The sequence below is a fragment of the Phyllostomus hastatus genome, unplaced genomic scaffold (genome assembly GCF_019186645.2).
Source record: "Phyllostomus hastatus isolate PE091 unplaced genomic scaffold, TTU_PhHast_1.1 phas_scaffold_182, whole genome shotgun sequence".
Lineage (NCBI taxonomy): Eukaryota > Metazoa > Chordata > Mammalia > Chiroptera > Phyllostomidae > Phyllostomus > Phyllostomus hastatus.
Genome location: NW_025334013.1, coordinates 31,325,942 through 31,352,268, shown reverse-complemented (window position 1 = coordinate 31,352,268; position 26,327 = coordinate 31,325,942). Strand labels below are relative to the sequence as shown.

General features: G+C 37.6%; 1 protein-coding gene across 4 annotated transcripts in view; it reads left to right on the top strand.

Moving 5' to 3' along the window:
- The window catches only part of LOC123832298 (phosphatidylinositol 3-kinase regulatory subunit gamma), a 114,974-nt gene that overhangs the window by 32,666 nt on the left and 55,981 nt on the right, over window positions 1–26,327 (top strand). The window contains exons 1-2 of one of the 4 annotated variants that reach the window (XM_045859965.1): window positions 954–1,182; window positions 1,647–1,756. The exons of 1 other annotated variant lie outside the window; for it this stretch is intronic. In XM_045859965.1, the coding sequence (XP_045715921.1) occupies window positions 1,651–1,756 (106 nt within the window). In that variant the 5' untranslated portion in view covers window positions 954–1,182; window positions 1,647–1,650. Of the gene's footprint in view, window positions 1–953; window positions 1,757–26,327 lie in introns of those variants that run through there. 2 more of the 4 variants (XM_045859966.1, XM_045859968.1) reach the window with 2 other exon arrangements.

Here is a 26,327-nt window from a genome sequence, read left to right as displayed (position 1 = left end):
CTGAGCGGTAACGGTCCGGCAAGTGGGTATGGGGACCTTTGCTTTATTTGACAACTTCGCACGGGGGCTGGGGAAGGCTGTCTCAGCACAGTGAAGAGGTCTGTGGGGAGGGGCTCTGCCCCGGGACCTCCTAAGGACCAAAAGAGCGCGCATCCCGCCAAGTGACAGCAGGCGCTCCTCTCCGCCGCTCCTCCGCCCCCCACCCAGTCTCCGGGTAGAGGTATCTCGCGACAGCCGGTCCTCCCCTTCTCCTCACTCGTCCGGAAGGACCGAATCTCAGCGGGAGCCCCGCCTGTCTCCGGGCAGCCTGAGCCCCCGAGCGCTCACTCAGCCTGTCAGTAACCGCCGTTTGCGCTTTCTTTCTTTCTTTTTTTTTCCCCTTCTTTCCTTTTCTTCCCCCGTTCTGCCTTTGTCCAGCTTAGTAACTGAGCTCCGACCAATCGCCGCCTTACCGGCCGGCGCCGGATGCTTCCTGATTGGCCCGCTTGGGGCGCGCAGTCGTCTCCCGCTCCTTCTCCCGAGCAGGGCAGACAAAAGACGCAGGCTCCGAGCTCGGGCAACCGGGATCAGCCAATCACTACCCAGTTTATCCTCTCTTCCTCCTCGCTCCTCCCCCTCCCTCCCTCCTGTCCTAGCTCGCGTGCTTTGGGCTTCAATTCTTGGCTTGCGGCCAGCGCCCGGACCGTACCATTCTGATCGAGGCTGGGTGAAGAGATTGTGGGTAACGAAGGAGCTGAGGCCTAGAGAGTAGTGGAGAGGGTTGAAAGCCGAGATTGAGGACAGTTTTCTGAGTACTTATTCAGGAACATGACAGAATTCCCCGTTCATCAAGGCGGAATGGAGTGGAAGGGGCAGTGGTGGTGCTTGTTGTTCCCCGTATCCGGCGCAGTTGGGTGGCGCCTCAGCGGGGGAGCTTGGAGGCGGAGGAGGGTGTTCCCCTCTGCGCTGTTAAAATGAAACTAGTGGCTGGAGTCAGAGTAGAGCGTGAAGGGAACCGGCCTTGGCAGGCGTGCGTACAACCCGGCGGGATCGCGCTGCCGAGCACAGCTAACTGGACTCTCCGACGGGCCCCAATCTCGAGGCTGCATCAGCTGGGGTTCCGAACCCGACCAGACGGAGCCCGAGTCCCAGCACCTGAGGGGATAGACCTGCAGACCAGTGGGACCCCGAAACTTGAACCCAGTACCAAATCCCCCCCCCCCCCCCTTTATGCTTTCCTTTGTCACTTCCCCACCTTGCTCCCGGCGCTTCCCTTTTTTTTCCGCCTTTATTTACCGAAGGACACAAAAGTGGCTTCTGCGGACAGATTTGGAGGCGGTGGGAGCTCTTCTCTTCGAAGAGTGAATGTGTAGAAGGGATTTTTTGGGAAGCTGCTTTTAATACCTTTGCCCTCCCTCGGAGCGTCGTTTTACCTCCCGGAGGAGCAAAGCCCGTTGATTGAAAGTTCGGGGGCATTTTGTTTGGTGCTGTAGCGAAGAGAGGTAGAGGGATAGAGGATCTCCTCGTCCCAGTAGTTGCTTGGACTTGGTACCGGTTGTTGGAAATCCTGAAGTACATTTCCGTGTGGGACTTATACAAATATGTACTTTTAAATATCATAAAAACATATGCTTTCTATATATTTCTTGACAACCTGCCCCTGACAGCGCGATGTACAATACGGTGTGGAGTATGGACCGCGATGACGCAGACTGGAGGGAGGTGATGATGCCCTATTCGACAGAACTGATATTTTATATTGAAATGGATCCTCCAGGTACTTGGGAGAAAAAAAGAATTTTGTGATGGGTCTGATTTGTGTTTAACAAGACCTTGGTGATGTTTTCAGTGCAGAAGTATTCCTGGGTACTCTAGCTTTGGGGTGTGGGGGCAGATTTGCAGTTAGAGCTGCAGTGAAACTGCTGCTGGTTTGCACGTTTAAAGTTTGCATTTAGGACCCTGATCCTATTGTCCTGCGAGGGTGGGGGTGGGGGACATAGTGGGGGTGGGAGGAGAGAACCGTAGATTTTTCTTTTCTTTTCCTTTTTTTTTTTTTTTTACTTTTTTGCCTTTGCATTTCGTTCAGGTTTGTCGTCTCTCCCCTCCCACGCCCCTTTTCTCTTTCAATTAAAGATTCTTCTACTTGCAAAAGATGCTTTATATCCAGTTCTGAAGTCAGTCTTTCCCTCTGGGAGAATTCTTTAAAGCTTGTCATTTCCTGCATTTGTCTCCTTTGGTTCGTTGTTTTACCTTCGTTAACTTCCGAAACTGGCTTGCCGGTGTGATTATTCATTTTAAGAACAGCCCCCCCCCCCCCCCCGCCCTTTTCTCTTACGGAAACCAAATGCCGGTTAGTGATTTTCAGGGACTGGGCGTTTTTATTCAGTTGTGGCCTTACTCTGAGGATTTTTTTTTCTCCAAATATAGTCGCTCAGAGAGACCTACGTGCAATATTTTATTACTCTTTAATTTGTGGTGATTGAACTTAATTTATGCGATAGGGTTTAATGTAACTTCAATTCTTACATTAAAAAAAGGAGGAACCTTGCTTGTGTGAATATATGTGATGTGTACATATATGTGATAGGTTCGACTATATGTGATGTAAAACATACATATATTGTATTTCTACTTTAGAGCTTTGTCTGAGACCCTTACAGACATTTTGTGTATCTGGTAGGAAAGGAAAAGGAAGGAAAAATGGGAAAGTTGGGTACATTTTTTCTCTAAAGTCTATCCCATTTTATAATTATTAGCTGTCAGATTTTCAAATCCTGTTTGCAATTATGGACAGTGCTTTATGTAATGATTTTAAATAAGTAAAGGGCCTTTGTGACTTATTTTTGTTGAGCATGAATTCGTTGTGTCTTTAAAAAATGTGTTAATAGCTAAATCTACAAAATTAATTGTGTGTCATTGGGGAACCTTAATTATTATAAGCTTATGTGTCTTTGGAAACGTTTGAAAGGATTTGAGACCATGCAAATGTAATGAAGTATTAACTGCCTTATAGAATGTGTGCAGAAATTATTTCCTGTGTCCTTGTGAACAGTGAATTATCCTTTGTTTTTTTTCCAATTAGTCATAGAGTGTTAAATGATGCTATATTAAAAACATACTAATGTTAAATCAACCTTTTTCACTCTTATGATCACTTGGAATTTTTTCCATTTCCCTTCATATTGGAGTCTTCATTATTTGCTTTTATAATTGTGAATGCAATCCAAACACAGCTTTTCAGTGTTTTGTGAAGTTTGTAAGATTTGCCACTCATCTATTGTGTGTATTTCCCCTTTTGTTCCCCCCCAATGGGAAAGCATCATTTCTATTAGATGCATTTGTCATTCATGTGAATGGAAATTTAGTACATCATAGGTTCCTCTCCTGTAAAAAGTAAGATTAATAATTCTAAATTTTCATTATTATAAAAATTATATATTCAAACTGCCTTAAAATCATACTGTGTCTTGCCTTGAAGACATACAAAGGGAATTTGTTGGGCGGAGAGTTGAGTGGGGAGGAGGGGAGAAAATAAAGAAGGCACTAATTTTTGAAGAGTGTGGGCCCAGTGGAAGAATATTGGCCAAGTTGAGTTGAGTTGTCCAAAAATGACTTTAAGAAAAGTTGACTATTGTAATTATGTAGTGATGTGGGTTTTATAGGGTTATATAGAAAATTCTGACCCAAACTTTGTGTATTTTGTGTTAATAAACTTTGAGTTTAAAATGTTCATCCTTTAATGAAATTTTGCATACTGAGAGTGTATGTAGAATATTGGAAATATGCATGTGGTGTTTTCTTTATTACCCATTTTGTAGTCTTAGTGTATAATACACTATCAGTTATTCCTAACAGCTTTTTAAAAAAGGAAGCACACTTAAGTACGCTGAAATATTCCCTATGAAGTAAAAGGTTTTTAATGGAAGTAATGTGAATGCCAAGCTTGTTTTGTGTTACAAATTGTTTCTGAAAAGTTTAAACTAAGTAAATTATTAGTGAAGAGGTTGCAACATGCCCTGTATCTGTCTTTTTCCCAGCTCCTAATCCAGATCAAGCTCTTATTTTCTGCCTGCATTGGTATGATAGTACACTAATCGCTGTCCTGTTTCTATTCTGTCCAGTCCACAGTGTTATTAAAGTATCATCTGATAATTTCCCTTCCAATGGTAAATCTAACAGTGACTTAAAAAACCCACCAGTGGCTTCCCTTTGCCTACTGAAGAAAGCCCCAGATTGCTTATCCTGCCATATAAATCCATCTATATTTGCTTCCAACCTAATTTTCCAGTCTATTCTCCTGCTAGAGTCCATCACAAGTTCTATGGAAGCAGTTTTCTATTTGCTATTTCTTGAATGTATGCTTTTTCCTCTTTCTGGGATGCCTTTCATTTCAAGTGGTTACTTGTTTAAATCTTATATATGTTTAGGGTCCAGGTTAGATGCCTTCTTTACCACAATGTATCATTCACTTGTGTTAGAAAACACTCCTCTCTCTTCTAGTCCTTCTCATGTCCAAAGCTTACCCATATGGTCTATTAGCTTGCACTTCAGTTTTGACATTGTTACTGTTTTTGTTTTGGGAATATGTAATCAATGATTTTTTTAAATTAGTGGATACAGTTCCTTTTAAGGTTGTCTGTAGACATTTTGAAAAAGATTTTATGTATTTATTTCAGAGGAGAAGGGAACATCACTGTGTGGTTGTCTCTTGCGTGCCCCCTATTGGGGACCTGGCCTGCAACCCAGGCATGTGCCCTAGATTGGGAATTGAACTGGCAACCCTTTGGTCTGCAGGCTGGCACTCAATCCATTGAGCCACACCTGCTATGGCTGTAGACGTTTTTTTGTTGTTCTTATCAAGACAAATTTCTGAAATTATCTTTGGGGCAGCAACATCTCTTCAGTAGTAATTAGAAAATTAAATGCTTTGGATTGTTTGGCAAAACATAAATATAGGAAGGTCTAGAAAGTGGTTCTCAATTTTTCATTTCAGTACCCCTTTATAGTCTTAAAAATTATTGAGGATCCCAAAGACCTTCTATTTAAGTGAGTTATATTTATTGACATTTATTGGATTACAATAAATATGAGGAATTAAAAATACTCATTTAAAAATAATAAAACATTACATGTTGACATAACTTTTTTAATGAAAAAATACATTTTCCCAAAAAACAAAAAAAGTGGTAAGTGGCATTGTTTTATATTTTTGCAAATTATTTTAATATCTGGCTTAATAGAGGACAGAAATTTCCATGTCTGCTCCTGCATTCAGTCTGTTAAGATATCATGGTTCATAGCCTCTGGAAAGCTCCCCAGTACAGTTGTGAGAGAATGAGAGTGCAGAAGGCAAATAATTCCGTGGTAATACTATGACAGTGTTTTTGACATCTCGGATCCTCTGAAAGGGTCTTGGGGACTCATCGGGGTCTCTGACTACACTTTGAGAACTACTAGTCCAGAAGTTACCTGACTACACAATTTGATGGCCAGCCTAGTAAAGTGTCTTCTGATTTTTTGAAGTCAGATGAAAAGATTGTTTCAGGAAACTTACTCTGGCATACTTGGATTTACCAGGATTTTCATCCTGGTAAAATTTAGGTTAAGTAGCCTTTTGGTGGAGAACTGGCACACTGGTCCTGTAATTGGGGAAAAAATATCTTCGGAGAAACACTGAAGATATAGGTCACCTGCCACCGTGTGGTCTTTACTGTTAACAGGTTAGGCATTCTACTTCTGTAATTGAATTAGTCTTTATAATTTTGAACATTTGATGGGTTCATCTTATATAAATGCTTCTTCTATATGTGTAAGGTACTTATTTTATATGCTAGGTGTCAGTTTATAATGATATTATATTATGGGACAAATGTATATAATATAATCAAATGATGTAAAAGCTATGTCATTTTTTCACATGTTATTGAGAAAGGTTAGTCATTGCTTTTATTTAATATATTATAGCTTGTATTTTATCCAACTAGCCTTGGATAAAATAGAGGTATGGTGATTATTGCATAATGCTTTTAAAATTTATTCTCATCATTGTTTTTATGGTGAAGTTTATATTTTCTTATGTGTAAAAGATTAAACATGTTTATGGTCACCATATTTAACAAAGTAGGTAAAAAAATAATTACAAATATGTCTATGTGACATGGTATAATTTTTATTGATATAGACTGAGTATAATAGAAAGAACAGAGGCTTTGGAAACAGGTCATATGGATTTCAAACCTGGCTTTGCTTCTTACCCTACCCCAAAATTATATGGCTAGTACTTAACCTCTGAACATCTATTTTCTCTTTGTAAAATTGAGCTAATAGGTACCTTTCAGAGTTGTCCTAGGGATTAGAGGTACTATATCTAGCATGGTGTTTGACACATGATATGTACTCAGTTCATTGTAGCTTATATCTTAAAGCATATTGATAACATAATTATTCTACTCTATCTCTTTGGATACTTTTGCAGTCAAACCTTTTGAGCTATCTTGCCCCATTCTTTTCTTCATTGCTGACATTTAAACTGGGGCCACTTTGCTTTTAGAACAGTTCTCCTGGGTCTTTTCTCGTTATAACATCTCACGAATCTATGGAAATGTCACTCTAAGTCATCTTTCCGTTTAGTTTTTATTGCCCTTGTCCAGTTCCACGGCACTGCACTTTTGAAATGATTTGTAATGATGGTAACAGTTGCTAACATTTGCTGAATAGTTATTACAGACCAAACACTATGTTAAATGCTTTAAATATTTTTTTTATCCTCACTTGAGGATATTTTTAAAAATTTTTTTAAGATTTTATTTATTTTTTAGAGAGGGAATGGAGGGAGAAAGAGAGAGAGAGAAACATCAATGTGCAGTTGCTGGGGGTCATGGCCTGCAACCCAGGCATGTGCCCTAACTGGAAATCAAACCTGCGACACTAGGATATGTTTATTGATTTTAGAGAGAGTAAGAGAAATATCGATGTGAGAGAGAGAAACATGGATTGGTTCCCTCTCACACGCTCCCCAAGCAAGGATTGAACCCAAAGCCTAGCTAGATATGTGCCCTGACCAGGAATCGAGCCCACAACCTCTTGGTGTTCAGGCTGACGCTTCAACCAACTAAGCCTCCTGGCCAGGGCATGTTACATGCTTTTATTTGTGCTAGTTCTTTTAACCATACAACAACCTTATAACATAGGCATCATTATTATCCCACTTTACAGACAGGAAACTGAGAAGTGTTTAATAACTTATTCAGTGCTCCACAGCTAGCAAGTAGCAGAGTGGGTCTTTTTGACCGCTAACCCCTAGGTTCTTAACTAGTACCTCCTAACTGGTTGCTCTAATTTCTTTTTCCCCTCCCGCATAAGTTTATCCTGAATTCTTCAGTCAAATTAATGTTGTGAAATGTTTTCATTGTCTTACCACTCTACTTAGAAATATTCAGCAGCTCTCCAGTTTTTAAAACATCTATTAAGAGATCATATTCTTAAACTTGCATACATGACCTATTTGGTAATAGGGCAGCAACTACGTTTCGAACTTAATTGCTTATCCTTTCTTCTCATTTCTCTTGTAGCCCAATTCCTTACTATCCCCTGAAAATGCCTTGCTTATTCCCATAGACAATCCAACCTATTGCGTATGCTGCTCCTGATGTTAGATTATGCCCATCCCACCCCCATCTTCAAATCAGTATCTTTTGCAAGTCCCCCTTCCATCTTCCTCCCAAAGTTCTAGCACTGAGCCCATTAATTACCTATGTCTATGGTATATTATTTTGATATAAAAATCAGGTTTTATACTATGGCATTACATTATTTTAAAAAATATTATTATCTCTCCCACTATCAAGAAAGTTTCTTGAGGTCAAGCTATCATATTTCTTTCATATCTTTTTCCCCTCTAAACATCCAGTATTCAAATATTTTGTCAAATCTTAGTTCTGTGGAGCCAACCAGCTTCATTTTGTGACTTAAATTTTAAAATGTTGATATTATTTATTACCAACACATGATCTTTAAACTTTTAAAGGTAATTTGTTCTAACAAAAAATATGAAAAAATGTAATAATACTTAATGTTATTAGCAACATTTTATGATTTTTGAGTAAAAGTCACCTTTTAAATTTTGAAGAATTACAAGTGAGAAGTAAGGTTTTGAAAGTTTGTTAGGCCAGTTTTACACAGCACTTGGCCAAATGTAGATTTAAGCTACCCAGTGTGTCATTATAGTAATTAAATTTAGATTGCATAGGACTTGACTTGGGATAATAAGATAAGGCCAGCCATCAAGCCTTATGAGATCAATTTTCAAATTGTCCGCCCATATGTGTATATTTGTTGTTCCTTGTGCCTATTTGTAAGGTCATGTAAAGTAAAAGGGTTATCTTATTTTTTATAAAGGAGGCAGTGGGCTAGGGCCAGCCTGCTAGATCATACCATTTTGTATGTCTCATGTCAATATACAATAAAAACTACTCTGTGTCCTGGGAATGTGAACCAATACAAAGCCAAAGTGTATACCAGGAGGTATACCATCCATCATTATCCAGCCTTGGACTTTGTGTGTGACGTTCTGTTTGTGGGCCAGATTAACTGTCTACCCATGTCTAAGGATATACGGCAATAAATCCAGAGCATGTGGCTAGTATAATCTTAAATATTTATTATAGTTTTTTAAAAGATTTTATTTATTTATTTTTAGAGAGGGAAGGGAAGGAGAAAGAGAGAGAAACACCAGTGTGCGGTTGCTGGGGGCCATGGTCTGCAACCCAGGCATGTGCCCTGACTGGGAATTGAACCTGCAATGCTTTGGTTCACAGCCCACGCTCAATCCACTGAGCTATGCCAGCCAGGGCTTATAATTTTTATTTCAAAAAAGAAAAAATAAATTCAATTGTGAATCAAAATTTAAAATTTGTGTATAAATTGTTTTGGAGAAGGCCTTATTGAAAGCAATTGTTTGTGCTAGGAAAATACTGCTTTAGAGTCTGTTCTTTCTCATATATATTTCATTTTAACTTTCTAACTCTGTAAGAGTCACTCATTATGGTATAATTCACATTGAATTTCTAATATGTAGTTGTGGAATTAACCTCAAGCTTTTTTTCTGAGATTAGTTCTGGGATATGTTCCATAAAAATGTATTTAGTTCATATGTTTTCAGCTGCAAGCAGCAGAACCTAATTCAAATTGGCTTAAGAAATAAGAAATTTTATCTTCTTATAGAATAGGCTTCTGAGTTGGTTGAATACAGCAGTTCAACAATGTCAGTAAATCCCATATTCTTTCCTTTGCTCAATTCTGCTCTCCCTGGGATTGGCTTCATCCTCAGCATAGTAGTAGCAAAATGGTCGCTAGTGATTTCAGGCACCATCTTCATACACAACAATTTTGAAAAGAAGAAGAAAGGTGCCTCTTACCATGCCTTTGTTTTTGGAGAGAGAAAATGTTCTCCAAAAATCTCTATCAGACTTTCTTCATATCTTTTTGGCCAGAATTGGGTCATATTCTCGTTCCTGAAGCAATCGCTAGTAATTACCCTTGAATTTACCATGTCTGTGCCTGAATCTGGAGAGGTGTTGACTTTCCTGAGGCACAGTATTACAGAGGGATTCTTTTTAAAATGAAGGTGGAGAGGATGAATGCTAGGAAGGTATCCACAGTGGCCACTCTGGAAAGTAATTTGGAAAACTCTAACTCTTCAATGTTGTATTTATGTTTGTAAATAAAAAGAATTGGCAAGTTAATTTTTTTCTTTTTCAAAACTAAAATATAGTTGTGGAAAACCCATTTTCATTTTCTGAATTAGAATTCACAGGCTCATACACTATATTGAGAGTTAAATATAAGACAGGCCTTTTCCTGTATTTCTTTTGAACTGCTTCCTAGAAGATGGAGGAGCTAAATTCTTTGGTTGACAGTTTTCCTTATTTGAGCATGTAGGTGTTGGAACAGAGTTTATTAGTCTATCAAGTGAGTGAGTGTGATAGAATTTATAGTTGCAAAACTATAAATTCCAAAATTTAGTAAATTAAGTAATAAGCTAGGGACCTGTGGAATGATTTATGATTTGAATAAGTAGCCTTAAAATTAGGACACTATTTTAAAGTAACCCATAGGTCTTGTTTTTCAATTAAAATGTACAGCATAACTGAGTTTGACTCTGCCTGTAGTATGTTGGAAATCAAGAAGCAGTATAGTGAGGTAGTAAGAGAAGGGGCTCTGAAATCACACTGCCTGAGTTCAGATTGCACCTTTGCCACTTCCTAGCATGTATTCCTGGGTGATGCACTTAACTGTCTTGTGTTTTGGTTTCCTCACCTAAAAAATGGGGCTGATAATAGTTCCTATTTCAGCAGGATTATTGTAAGGATTTAGTAAATTAATAACTGTAAAGCACTTAACATGATGCCTGGAATTTATTAAATACCCATAAATGTTTTTGTTCATGTGTTAATTCATTTGTGTTTTTCAACAAATATTTGATTGCCAGGCTGTTCTAGGTATAGCAGTGAACAGAACAGCAAAACTCCCTAAATTCATGGAGCATACATTTTTAGGAGAGGGGAGAAAGCAGAGAATAAACAAATTCATAAGTTAAATATGTAGTGATGGTGATAAATGATATGGAGAAAAGCAGAATACAAAATAGAGAATGCTGGGTGGGGGAACCGCTATTTTAACTAGGAGGACAAAGAGGGCTTGATCTGAAGGAAGTGAGGGAGCCAGCCAAGTAGATATGTGGGAGGTGTGAGGGCTTGGGACTGTGTCTAGTAAAGGGAATACCAGATGACTTAACTCTGAGGCAGGAACATTTCTGTCATGTATTCATGGATCACCTAAGAGGCCAGTGTGGCTGGAGTAGAATGAGGGGAACACCATAATAAGAAATGAAGACAAGTAATGGTGTGGGCAGTTGGGAAGACAATGTAAGAACTTTGACTTTTAAAATTTGACTGAGATAAGAAGCTATGCAAATTAAAGTAAATTTAAGTAAAGTAAAGTAAAAAGTAAAGTAAAGTAAAAAGTAAAGTAAAGTATTGACCAGTGATGTGTTATGATTCCTGGCTTACAAGGATCATTCAGGCTACTGGTGCAGAGTAGGAAAAGGTGATTGTGGAGAAAATGGTTAGGAGGCTAATTGTAGTAAATGAGCCGAGGGATGATGGTAGCTTGGACAAGGGTGGAAGCTGCAGAGGTGGTGAAAAGTGGTTGGATTCTGAATATTATTACCAGTTATATAGCATGTCATTTCTTAGTCACTTTATTGTCTACCTTTTTAGCTTTATATTTCTCTATATGCTTTAATAATTAAAAGATTTAACTTTTAAAATGCCAAAACTATTTATATACTTTGATGTATTTTTCTGCTTTTTTGAAATGTTATTTCTGATCTCTGGTATCTGGGTGCAAAGCAGCATAATATGTGGCCTTAGTTATGTTATTTGATGAAGGCTTACTCATTAGTTACTTCTAAAAACATTTTTGTATAAATCTGTACTTCACTATAATTTGCTTTCAGAAGTAACTTTGAAAAGGAAATTATCTTAAAATTCTTAGTTTCTATGGTGGGCTATGAAAGGGAGAAGAAATTAAAGTGAAGGAAGCCATGGCATACATGGTTCATTTTACTTTATGTGTTAAAATTGTTGGTATTTTAGAATAAATTGTATTTATGTGTTTTTGCTCATTAGTGTAATACTTAGGTGCTTGAGGATAGGCATTGCTATCAAATAGGGAAAATTTGCTCGGTGTTTAAGAGCTCTATACTCAGGTTATTTGAATTTCCAATTCTAGCTCTGTCTACTTCTAGCTGTGACTTTGGACAGTTTCCTAATCTGTATAGCAGGGGGAAGAATATTAATCCCATTGTAGGGTTATGGTGAGAATTATGAGTTATTACCACCTAGAGCAGGTATCTGTTGTTACTATTATTTTCATTATTATTATTATTAAGCTAGGATGCTTTGTGATCTGTCTCCTGTCTTCTATTCAGAGGAAGCACCAGCCTAAAATTTAAATTAAATTGAAAAGCAATTTAAATCTGTATTCCAGCCTTCAAGAATAAAGGGTGTTACATTGATACCATTCTGTCTATACTACTTAAAACCTGATTTCTCCATTTTTGATCAGCATCTTTGCGTGGTTAAATTCAAACTTTCTTCTCTCACAAAATCTCTCATAACAATCAGTACAGTCTCATTATTTTTGTTTCTTTCCTTCCCTTCTCAAACTTACTGACTTCTACTAGTTTCTCTTCTAGGAGTACCCGTTTCCCTTTAAACTCTTTCCTTTTCATGTTTAATTACTCTGATCTGTATGATGAGGACCAGGAACAAAGGGAGTAAAGAAAAGAAGCTATGAATATTGATAATAGCAACATTTTTTATGTTGTCACACTTAGCTGTCTATATAGAGGGTATAACATGTTTTGCCTTTTAGAAAGAAGTCTGCTTAGTTTTAACAGGGCAATCAAATGATTCAGACATGTGGCAGGACATTGGTTCAGGACTTTGAGGTTAGCCTTTCTCCTAGTGGTCATGACCTGTAAGAGCAACTGTCACGTCTATTTAAATGAGTCTGACCTGGGACTCTCCTTTGATTCCTCGGGATCAACCATGGATATTTAGAGTAGACTTGCCAGGTAAAATACTTGTGTATATCACATGCAGTATTTGTGACATACCATACTAAAAATTATTTGTTGTTTATCTGGTACACAGATTTAACTGGGTGTCCTGAATTTTTACCTGCTAAATATGCCATCCCTAATGAGAGAGAGGCTAGACAGTTGACTAAACAGTATTTCTTAGTATACTCTATGATATTTAGGGATGGATGTGTAACTTGGTGTAGTGGATATCAAGATATCTCAGTGCAATAACAAATAGTCCAACTCAAATTGGTTTAAACAAAGAGAATTTATAAATTCATGTAATTCAAAAGTCCAATGGGAGTGAGGGTCCCTGGCATGGTTTGATTAAGACTCTTAGCCTTTGGCCCTGTTTTTCTACTTTTCTCTTGGCTCTCCCCTCCATCAGCTTTTTTCCCAGTCTGGATTCCCTGGTAGTACAAGGTGACTGCTTTTGGCTCTTGTGATTATATGTTTCCTCATTTCTGGGGGAGGAAAAGGATGTTTTTCACAAATACAACAAAAATCCTTAGCTTGACAGTAGACTGTCCTTGTGTTCCAAAGGATCACTGTCTTAAAAGCTGAATTTTTTGAACTGTGATTATTATATTTATTCTCACCTGAGGACATTTTTTTATTGCTTTTAGAGAGATGAAGGGAGAGAAACACCAATGAGAGAAGGAAGCATCAATTGGTTGCCTCCCATATGTTCCTGGACTAGGGATCAAACACACCCCAACCAGGATCAAACCTGCAACCCATGCATGTGTTCTGACTAGAAATCAAACCCACCACACTTCAGTTATGGGGCAACAATCTAACCAACTGAGCCACACTGGCCGGGGCTTCTTGAACTATTATTAATTATAGATTTCTCTCTGTAGTCCAATGGCTGTTAAATTTGAGTGTTCATCAGAACCACCTGGAGGATTTGTTAAAATACAGATTGCTAGGCCCTGATTCAGTAGATTTGGGATTGGATTCTAAGAATTTGTGTTTGTAATAAGTTTCCAGATGTTACTGATTTGGCTAGTGTGCAAACCACACTTTGAGAACCACTGCTGTGTCAAATCGGGGTGGACTCCTGGAATCGGGCAAGGAGTCAGTCCCATAAACTCCTTACCGGAGTGGGGAATGAACAAGAGACGTTCTGAGATTATGACACTGCCCGCTAAAGAGAGGACTGTTGTTTTTGCCTATCCAGCTTCCCTTCCCTCTTACTTAGGTAACAGCTTCCTGATTTTTCTTTGGAACCATTCTTTTCCCATTTGCAGTCAGTGTGGTTTGGGTAGAGTTGATCTAACTCATTCACTTTAGCGGTGGTACAAGGAGGTAATAATCTTTGTAATATGGTCATTGCACATTACTATAAATTATTTACTGTCCTGGCTTGTGACTTAAAGATGGCATGATCCCTTAAAGAGATCAGACTGTAATTAAAGAATATATACATGTAAACAGATGCTCGATGGTACTTCTTTTTATAATTTCCTCTTTTTCTCCTAGTATCATCTAATATACATTTCCATGTATTATTGCCCCCTTTATAATATTTAACCACACTTATTATTAGTTGTTTAGTGTCTTTAGTCCTCATTAGATTATAAATTTCATCAGGATAAGGACCAAGTCCATAATTAACTGCTGGACCTCTAGTTATCTGGCACATAGAAGTGCTCAGTAAGTAGTTGATTGAATGAATGTTTTAAGTATAGTGATAGAAAAATACATAAACAAAGAGGGAATTATTGGTTTACTGGTGGGGTAGTGGCCAGGTAACAGCCTGGGTAAATTTTCAGAGGTGTTGAAGTATGTTGGTATGTTTTGGGGACCATAAGTAATTCAGTTTTCTTGAAACAATGTGTGTGGTGGGAAGTGGTGGCACATGAATCTGGAGAGGTAGGTGAGGGCCAAATAATGAAAGGCCGTGAATGTTATACTTAGGAGGTTGGATTTTATCTGGTGGGCAGTTTGGGAAGCCACTGACTGACTGATTTCAAGTAGGGTGTTGGTTGCAAAGTGAAAAATAAATTGGAGGAGAGCAAGGTTAAGGAAGGGAAACTGATTAGGGGGCTATTTCAGTAGAGATGAAAGATGTTATGAAAGTCCAAGGTAAAAAATATTCATGGGTGGGGGTGGGGGGACTCTGCACAGAATTCAGGTGGACTCATGGAGATTTCCACCATAAATTTACTTAATTTTGTTATAGCAACAGAAATATTGTATTAGCCAATCTTAACTACTGACCCATAGCTTGGCATTCATGTGTCCTTTATATTTGTAATCTGAGATTATATTTTTGCTTCATCTTCTGATCATTTTTTAAAAAATAAATGGATTGGCCCTGGCCAGGTAGCTAAGTTGGTTAGAGTGTTGTCCCAATATACCAAGGTTGTGGGTTTGATCCCTGGTCAGGGCACATATATTTTAGAGTCAGCCAATGAAGGCATAAATAAATGGAACAACAAATTAATGTTTCTCTTTCCCTTCCTCTCTCTAAATGAAGTTATTTACTTTTAAATTTTTAAAAATTGATTGAGGAAATATAAAATTTCCTCCTTCCTACCCCCTAAAAACCTAAGTTAAGATAGTAGCAGTGAGAATGAATAGGAGAGTTGTTTAAAAGGTAGAATTGATGGGACGTAGAGACTATCCTGAGAAAAATAAAAATCTAGGATGAGTTTTAGTTTTCTGGCTTGGGAGATACTGTAAGCCCAGAGACATGATTAAGGAGCAAGGGCAGATTTGGATCATATATTCACTTATATCAAAATGAGGCAGAGGTGAAATGGCCCAGGTTTTCTCCTTTTGAAGGGATTCTTTTCCTTAGGCTTTACTAGGGGTGGAAAGGTGAGTGGTTTCTATTGCTTTCAGTTTTGAAACCTAGAGCAGATGGTAGTAAATCAGATATTGAGTTCCTAAAGTTGTGGGAGAGATTGCAGTGGGACCCTGACTGCTCCAAGGTTATTAGTTGCTAAGGTGATATTAAATTTCCAGATGTGTAAGCTTCCTCATCCTTTCTGAAAGCAAGTGGGCATAAATTACAAGAAAATTAACGTTTAAGATTCATGATTTAGGTGTTTGTTTATTTTTTAAAGGGTTTATTTATTTATTTTTAGAGAGACAGGAAGGGAGAAAAACATCAATGTGTGGTTGCCTCTTGCACACCCCTAACTGAGGACCTGGTAACCCAGGCATGTGCCCTGACTGGGAATTGAACTGGTGACCTCTTTGTTTGCAGCTCATGCTCAGTCCACTGAGCCGCACCAGCCAGGGCTCATGATTTACGTTTTGAATGATGGAAATGTGAATTGCTACCGCCATTATGGAAAATTTCGTAGTATCAAAATTCCTCTTCTGGAAATCTGGTCTGTAGAAATAAAAGTATCAACATGTAAAAGTATGCATATGCAATATTGTTTTTAATGGCACAAATTGGAAATAGGCTGAATATCCAACAGTAGTGGGTATGGATGTATAAAGTGTAATGCACTTATATATCTTGTGAAATATTTATTGTGCAACTCAGTGAGTTAAATATGTATGTCTTGACCTAGAGGATAAGCAAGTTATTAATAACATCTCATTTTTATAAAATAAAATAAAACTTTTATATCTTTGTTAAAGATTACATAAACATGGAGAAAGGTGTATTTTATTCTAGGTACTCTTCTAATGATTGGATATATAGCAGTGAACAAAACAAAGTCCTTGCTTTATGCAGGAGGAGATAATGACAATAAAATAAGAAGTAAATGTATATTGTTTGTTAAGTGAAGAGAAGTGTTATAGAGAAAAAACCTGGAAAAGAGGTATGGAGGGTGGAGAAGGAATTACTGTTTATTTTGGGTAGTCAGAGGAGGCCTCATTGATATGGTGATTTATCCTTATTGTGAAATTAACTACATATAAATAAGTGTATAAAATATAAATGTACAGTTTACTGACTTCATAGAAAGTGAATAACTATGTAACCACAACTTAAAGTTGAAGAGACTCAGCTTCTCAGAAGCCAAAAGAATATCCCTTTCCAATTATAGTCCCCTTATTCCCACCAGAGACAACCATTGACTTGACTTTTTATGGTAATACCTTGTTTTTCTTTATAGTTGCATTCCTAAATGATGTATTTTAGTTTTGCTTGGATTGGGATTTGATATATATGGAATTATAACATATGTATTCTCTTGTGTTTTTGTTCAGCATTATGGTGCCACTTATACTACTTTCACCTAGCTGTAGTTTTTTATTATTACAATATGGTATTATATATCACAGTTAATTTCTACTGTTGATAGATATTTGAGTAGTTCTGTTTTGGCTATTATGGAGAGTGCTGCTATGAACATTTTTTCACACATGCCCTGTTTTCACATCAGTGCATTTCTGTAAGGCATATCTAGGATTCAGAATTCTGTATATCTGTCTAGGTTCTAGACTATGTATATTTCAGCCTTTCTAGAGAATGCCAAACTATTTGCCTCCATACTAGTACATGAATTACTCTATATTTGCAATAACCCTAGGTATTGTCAGACATTTACATTTTTGGAAATCTCATAAGTGTAATGGTATTTCATTATAGTTTAAATTCATTTGCATTGTCCTTATTCCTAATGAAGTTAATCATCTTTTCATATGTTGGCCTTTTGGTTATTCTTTTTTATTAAATGCCTTTTCATATCTTTTGCTCATTTTACTATTTGATTGTTGTGTTTTTTTAATTTCTTTTTTTTTAAGGATTTTATTTATTTATTTTATTTTAGAGAGAGGGAACTGGAGGGAGAAAGAAAGGGAGAGAAACATCAATGTGTGGTTGCCTTTCACACCTCCCACCGGGCAACTGACTCGCAACCCAGGCGTGTGCCCTGACTAGGAATTGAACCGGTGACTTTTGGGTTTGCAGACTGGCACTCAATCCACTGAGCCACACCAGCCAGGGCTCTTATTGATTTCTTAGGAGTTATGGGTCCTGGATACCAGTCCTTGTCTATAACATGTATTGCAAATATCTTCTCTTAAGGTGACATTTTGAGCAGAGACCTGAAGGAAGGGAAGGAGTGAGTCAGGGGAGGGGAAGTAGCTGAATGAAGGGTATTACAGGTACAGAGAACAGCAATTACAAAGGCCTATAGGCAGGAGTATTTTTGAAATGCTGCAGGAGCAGAAAAGGATGCTTACCTGAAGCTAGGAAAGAGAGGGGTAACCCAAATATTCACTGACAGATGAATGGATAAATATCATTTAGAATGGAAGAGCAGATAAAGTGCTTCCCAGATAAGGTCAAGTTAAGGTAGTTCATCATCACCAAGCCCTTATTATATGAAATGTTAAAGGGACCTATCTAAGAAAAAGAAGATAAAAAATACAGTTATTAACAAGAAAACCTAAAAATAACAAAGCAAAAACAAACTAAGCAAATAACTAGAACAGGAACAGAATCACAGAAATGCAGATCACATGGAGGGTTATCAGTGTGGGAGTGGGAGGAGGAGAGGGGGAAAAGGTACAGAGAATAAGTAGCATAAATGGTAGGTAGAAAATAGACAGAACTTAAGAATAGTACAGGAAATGTAGAAGCCAAAGAACTTATATGTACAACCCATGGATATGAACTAAGTGGGGGAATGTAGGTGGGACAGGTGTGTAGGGGAATAAAGAGGGGGAAATGGGACAACTGTAATAGCATAATCAATAAAATATATTTAAAAAACTCATCAAGTGTTACTAGTAAAAATGTAGATTATGAAATTTATTCCTTGATGTTACTACAAATATTTAAAAATAGAATATGATGAAGGAAAAGAATTAGAATATGATCAAATGAAAACATAGACTTGATGATGGAATTATGAACAACTTTTGTCCTAGGTTTGCTATTAAGTAGCAAAAACTGTTTAAAAAGTACATTTGAAGAGATTTATGAATAGATACTAATGTTAAATTTGAAAAAATTAATTTTCGGGAAGATAAACTTAGAGTTCCCTCTTTCAGGCATTGATAAATAAAAAATGTATTAGTTTCTTAATGCTGCTATAACCAATTACCATAAACTTAGTAGCTTAAAACAACACAGATTTATTATTTTGCAGTTCTAGATGTCAGAAGCCCTAAAATCAAGCTGTCAACAGCTGTATTCCTTTTGGTGGCTCTAGAAAAAAATCTGTTTCCATTCCCTTTCGTCCTTCTAGAGGGTGCCTGAATTCCTTGACTCCTGACCCCTTACTTCATTTCACAGCCTACCACATTGCATCCTTTCTCTCTCTTTCTCTCTCCCACCCAGCCCTTCCCTCTTTCTGCCATCTCTTCTGTGCTTCTATTGTCAAATCTCGTTTTCTGACTGATATTCCAGCCTCCTTCATGTAAAGATCTTTGCGATTCCTTTGGCCCTCTTGGGTAATACAAGATAATCTTCTCGTCTCAATAGTCTTATCACATCTGCAAAGTCCCTTTTGCCATGTTCTGTAACATTCACAAGTTCCAGGGATTAGCATGTGGATATTTTTGGAGGGCTATCACTCTACCACAGACTCTTAATTTGAGAATAAAATTTTCACTAACTCCCTGGGGGTTTGATGGGAAGAGTTAGAAGTACAGAGAAAAGAGAGGGGCTCTCTCTGGCTGGTGTGGCTCAGTGGATTGAGTGCCAGCCTGTGAACCAAAAGATCACCAGTTTGATTCCCAGTCAGGGCACATGCCCAGGTTTGCAGCCCAGGTCCCCAGTTGGGGGCATGTGAGAGGCAACCAATCGATATATCTCTCACACATCAATGTCTCTCCCTCTCATTCTCACTTCCTTACCTCTCTCTAAATAAATAAATAAAATCTTTAATAAAAGAAAAAAAGAGAGAGGGCCCTTACTAGGAGAGAAATGAGCTTGGTGAAGGTCATATCTTAATTTTTAATATTCTACAACATCTGCCATAGAGGGCTACCTTAGAGTTGGCCTTATACATGAGGGGTGCCTGGAAGACTACTGGAAGCTTTTAAGTCATACCTTCATATAGTTGATGCTTTAAGAGGAAAGAGGATTGTATTTTGTTAGAAGATTGGCCTGCTTAACAACTGTGTGACATTGAACAGTCCTGGTCTATAAAGTGTGAGTAGTAATACTTAATTCACAAATATTTTATAAGAATTATAAAATATATACACACACACATACAAATTATTTCATTATACTTGTATATACTTGGTTCAATATCTGGCATATAATAGGTACTCACTTTTCTTGAAGGCCAGTGATTTTGTGATATAGTAATAGAGAAATGTTAGAGAAGTTAGGGTGAGGGACTTGTGCTAGAGGCAGCTGCATATCTCACTTGCTAGAAGCTACCTGATTAGTGTATGTTTAGCTGTAAGATCAGAATGGGTAAGATTTTGGGATAAGACAAGTAATGGATTGATATTTGTAGATAGTATGATTGATCATCATTCTTTTTCTTTGACTCATTTTACCTTTTTCTATGAGAAATTTAAAAATTTGTTTCTGTCTCCTGGCTGACCTTTTTTTGTTGTTTTTTCTGCCATCAGTAAAATTCTGCTGCTGTTCTTTGAGCATAATTATTCTTGGATCTTTACTGCCTCTGTATGGTAAGCCTAAATGCTGATCATTTCATACATTACCTAGTTCAACAAATATTTATCACGTGCCTTCTATCTGTGAAACACTCAGCACTGCAGCTACAAAAATAAGAAAATGTGTGTCCTCAAGAAGCTCATAGTTTTAGTACAAAACTATGGTCAACAGCTAAACTATAATGAATAAGCTTTATATTAGAAGATTGAGAAAAGTTCTGTGAAATCAAAGAGGAGGTAGTGCTAATAATTAGGCCTAGAAATGTGAGGGAAGGTTTTAAGGAAAAAACAACATACTACCTGAGTCTTTAAAAAAGTAATTGTGTAAGGGAGTGTGGTGTGAGGGTTTGGGGGAGAGGGAGGAATGGGCATTCTATGTGGTACAGGGAACCATGTAAACAAAGGCATGAGAAAGTGTGTGTTGGAGGCCTGGCTGGTGTAGCTCAGTGGATTGAGCGCGGGCTGGGAACCAAAGTGTCCCAGGTTCGATTCCCAGCCAGGGTACATTCCTGGGTTGCAGGCCATAACCCCCAGCAACCGCACATTGATGTTTCTCTCTCTCTCTCTCTGTCTCCCTCCCTTCCCTCCCTAAAAATAAATAAATGAAAAAAATCGAAAAAAAAAAATAAAAGAGAAAGTGTGTGTTGGGATGAGCTGATGGTGTTCTGGTGTGGCTTGGGTGAAAGGTGCCTGTGGAAAACTAATAGGAAATGACCATAGAAAAGTAGGCAGGAACCAGACCATGAAAGACCTTATATGCCATGCTTAAGAGTTTGGACTTTCTGCTACAGGTAGTAGGGAACTTTTGAAACATAATGTTATACCAGTATAATTAGATTCAAAACTCAAAAACAGCAGAGAAGATAGGAAAAGAACAAGGAGATTGATCTCTGAAAAGCCCAGGGAGAGATTTTCAAGAAGAAAAAAATAGCTAATGGTATAAAACTTAAAGTGATCATGTGAAATGAAGATAGAAAAGTTAAAAAAATAAAAGTTTCTGCTGGACTTTGTTACTGGGAAGGCATTAACAAGACATATAGTGAATGGGATAGAAATTAAATTAACAGTAGATTGAAGAATGATTGGGAAGTGAGAAAATAGAGACAAGTATAGATCAGTCTTAGAAAACTTGCTGTGATGCATAAGTGAGAGAGAGCTAGAGAGAGATGTGGAACTGAGAAATCGATTTTTTAAAAAAAAATGATACAAGAATTGAACCTGTGTTATGTTTTGGTAGAGATAATAGAGATAAAGTTGCATATATGGGTGTGTGTGATTTGATGATGCAGAAAGGTTATGTTTGGACATCAGGAAGGATTATTACCCTAGGGAAGAAGGAGGGATACCATTGTCTAATACTTAGTAGGAAGAAGAGAGGTTTGAAGAAAATGTAGGTTGGAAAATTGGGGGAGGTCAGATTTTTTTTCTGGTGGAAGGCAGTTGTGAGAGAAGAGGTGTGTATATAGTGTTGGGCTTGAGATTTGGGGTAGCCACTGGACACTGTGTGGGATGGAAAAGGTCACTGATCAAAGGCATATAGATGAATAACTAATAGGATAGTTAATCTCAGTTAAGATGAAGGACTTATAGATTTGTGGTGGCACAAATCCCCAGCTTGTGATTTCTTCCGCAGAACGCAGCAATTGTGGTATGAGAACAGAGAAAGGAGGTTGTTAGATTGATTCCCCATGGTTGGGAGATCTGTGGGCTGGTGTGTTGGCAAAAGGACAGCAAAGAGGGGTGAGTGGAAATACTGATGAGAGAGTGGTTGCTGCACAGTGGAGGGAATAGTTAACTAAATTATGACATATCAAAAACTGTTTTGCAGCTCTTACAATTTATGTTTATTAAGAGTTTATAAAGTACTTATAATGTTAAGGTAATAAAAGTGCTATGTTGTACAAAGGTTTGGCAATGATCAACTATAATATTCTAGGCATAATGATGAAAACATACTCTCAAAACCAAAGAATATTGGTCACCCTATTTGCACATAGATAATAATTTGATAGGGATTATTATCTTCATTTTACAGGTAAAGAAAATGGAGTTTAGCACAGGCGACTTGTTGAGTCATTAGTTTGGCAAATGGCAGGAAGATAACTATAATAGTACTTGTTGAATAGTATCAGGCATTGTTTTATATATGCATTCTTTCTTAATATTTTCCCTACACATTGCTCCAATTTTTATTTTTCAGGTAAGACAACAGACGAGAATCATAATATGAGCAATAGATGACTAAGTATCAAAAGAGTGACACTTTAGAAGTTTAGGAGAAGGGGATGTTGTGGGCTAGGGTGGAACTGAGCCTTTGGCGATGATTATTTGAACTTCGATTTTGAAGGATAGGTAGGATAGTCCTTTTTGGGGGGGTCTCTGATTTACTTTTTTCACATTAAAAAGAAAGGTTCTCTATCATAGTCTGGTATATTGTTTCTGGAGTCTTTTGCTCAGATAAGAAAAAACCCCCATTACTCTTAATTGTTTTTCATGAAAAGACTGAGGCTGTCATAGATATTATGAAGGGACCCAATATAGTTTCCATATCTCTAGTGTATTACATTTGAGACTGCTTTAGACATAATGGAAGAAACAATGGATTCCAGCTAACTTTGCAAGTTGAATAATGAACTCCTTGGTAGGCCTTCTAGAGTAGATTTCAAATATAAGTATAAATCTGTGTGATTATCTATCTATCTATCTATCTATCTATCTATTGTTTTTCCCTTACACAGTCATTTATATTTGAGTGTTATTTTTACTATAGTTAGTGGGAGAAAACACTTCTTTAGAAATGATTAAAAAGCCACTAAAACCAAGATTTAGCTTTTTCATGCTGAGCTGAAATGGGCAGAAATATGGACTTTTTAAGGATATGACAGTAGTCCCTCCTTATCCCTGGTTTTGGTACCCATGGTCAGCTGTGGTCCAAAATATTAAATGGAAAATTCCAGAAATAAGTAAATCACAAATTTAAAATTTTGCACAGTTCCAAGTAACATAATAAAATCTCATGCTGTCTGACTTTGTCCTGGCTAGGACGGAAATCATCCCTTTGTCCAATGCTTCCACATTGTGTATACTATCTGCCTATTAGTCACTGAGTAGCTGTTGTGGTTTTCATGTCGAGTGTGGCGTTTACCACAGTGTTTGTGTTCAAGTAATCCTCGTAGTAGCCTAACACTACGTCACAATGCTAATGTCATTCACTTCACTTGATCTCATCATGTAGGCATTGCATCATCTCACATTACAAGAAGGGTGAGTATAGTACAATAAGATAGTTTGAGAGAGATTACATTCACATAACTTTTACTACAGTATATTGTTATAATTGTTCTATTTTGCTATTGTTAATTTTTTACTGTACCTAATTTACAAATTAAACTTTATCATAGGTAGGGATATATAGGGAAAAACATAGTGTACATAGGGTTTGTTACTATCTGTGGTTTCAGGCATTCACTGGGCATCTTGGAATGTAAAGTGAGGACTACTGTAGTTTAAATTTCCACTTACCTTTTTCTGTAGTCTTGACATTTTTATTCTATGGTTTTAGTGAACAAACATTTGAATATAAAACACCGTAAATTAAGGAATCTAAAAATATATCAGAAAAGATTTATTAAGAATGCTCTCACTTTAGTCATAGAGATTGCCATGTGTGGATTTATTGTTTATTAGTTTTATATTTGGAGATGCCTATAATTTCCATCTGTAAATTTCCACAGATGGAATTCTAAATTTCTGCTTCTACTAAGAAGTAGTCACCATTGTAATTGTCTCAGGTAGATCAAATACATATTATAGCGGACACCGGCCTGCAGTGTCCGTAGCATTATGGATGAGACGAGATACATTCACACGGATTAACCAATCCTGTGGAGGAAAAGGGATGGCATGGCTACTCTCTCAAGGAGAGAGTGCCCCAACCCATGCCTTGATGGGTTTTTATTGGCTTTTAATTTGCACAGGAATACAGGTAAAGTTCATTAATCATTGTCAGGCAGTAAGGATCAAATAATAGATAGTGTACAAAGAACTATGAGGGCTTATTCTGAGTCAGGGTCTGTTAGCTAAAGGGCTACAAAACTTTGGGAAACAAACTCATTTCCTGCTCGGACCCTTATCATTTAATTGAGAATATTCTTAGCAAAGCAGGTTTCAAAGGATTTTATGTATTCTTTCTTAGGCTTGATCACCTGGGGAACCTGCCCTTTCCAGCACAGGGCTGCACTGCCCTCTGTCATTGTTTCAGGCTTAAGTCAGGCAGGGGAAGGCAGCCAAGAGATTAGGTAGGAGACTTCTTGCAGACAGAATGAGGACTCAAGCTATGTCAAAGCCGAGGGGTGAGGGTCCATCACCCCCTTTTGCTATAGCCCCCCAAGTCCTTCCCTGGGGCCTTTCCATGATCGTGCCTGTCTTAGGTCATTCCTCCCATGAGGAATCTTTCCCGTCATTGGTTAACCAGTCAAGCATTGGGGGCCAGGCAGGGTGAAGAGAAAGGAGAAGTGACGCCCCTGCCAGGGAGATAAGCTTTGTCTTCTTAGTGGCTTATGGTCCGAAGGTCGCTCACTCAGCCTTAGCCATGGGTGGGGGGTGTCACAGCTTCTGAAACTAGGCAGGGTGATTCCTATCAACTTATCTAATGAATTACGGCTTTATTTGGTAACTACGAAGAAGTAAAGATAAAACGGACAATTTAATGAACTCTGAAAATGTAGCTTCAGTAGGGTAAAGCACACTTTAAAAACAACCAAGAATAACTTACCAAAACTGACTTGAGAAGAAATTGAAAGTCTTTATAGTTTTTAACCATAAAAGAAATTGAAAACAATTGTAGGCCCATATAGTTTTCTTGTGATTTTTAAAATCTCATAAAATTTGCAGCTTAACTATTTTTAAGTATACAGTTTAGTAGTATTAAGCAAATTCACGTTACTGTGGAATATATTTCCAGAACTTTTTCATCTTGCAAATTATAGCCATTAAACAACTCTCTTTTCTTCTTTCTCTCAGCCTCTGGTAACCACCATTCCACTTCCTGTTTCTATGAATTGGACCACTTTAGTGGAATCATTACATGTTTGTCTTTTTTTTAATGGCTTATTTCAGATAATATAATGTCCTAAAGGTTCATCTGTATTGTAGCATGTGACAGGATTTCCTTCCTTTTTAAGATTGAGTAATAGTCCATTTTATGTATATGCAGTATTTTGGTTATTCATTTATTCACTAGTAGACATTTGGTTGTTTCCGCTTGTAGCTATTGTGAATAGTGCTGCTATGAACATGGGTGTCCAGCTATCTCTTGGAGACCGTGCTTTCCATTCTTTGGGCTACATACCTAAATTGGGATCATATGGTATTTCTAGTTTTTATTGTTTGAGGCACTGCCACACTGTTTTCCATAGTGGTTGCACCACTTTACAATCCTACCAAGAGTGCAACAGGGTTCCTGTTCCTCCAGATCCTCACACTTGTTATTTAGTTTATAGTAGCCATCCTAATCAGACTCACATAGTTTTACAGTGAGTTCTATCAAACATTTCTGGAAAATAATAACTTTACATAGACTCTTTATGAGTCTAGAAAAATAGCTATGTATTTGTTTGTTGTAGGTATTTTGTATAAGTGGAATCATACATTTTTGACCTTCTGTGCCTGGATTATTTCACGTAGCATAATGTTTCTAAGGTTTATCTGTATTGTAGCATCTATCAGAACTTTATTCCTTTTTATGGCTGAATAATATTTCATTACATGTATAAACCCATATTTTGTATATCTATTGATCTGTTGATGGACACTTGGTATGTTTTCACAACAAATGTAATTTTATTTTTTTTTTAATTTTTAATTTTTAAAGATTTTATTTGTTTTTAGAGAGAGGGTAAGGAAGGGAGAGAAATAGGGAGAGAAACATTGATGTGTGAGAGATACATTGATTGGTTGCCTCTTGTACCAATCCCATAACCTGGGCATGTGCCCATAACCTGGGCATGTGCCCTAGCTGGGAATTGAACTGGCAACCCTTTGGTTCATAGGCCAGTACACAGTCCACTGAGCCACTGCAGCCAGGGCACAAATGTAATAAAAATATATATAGTTTATTATAGCAGCAGCAACAATTGAAAAG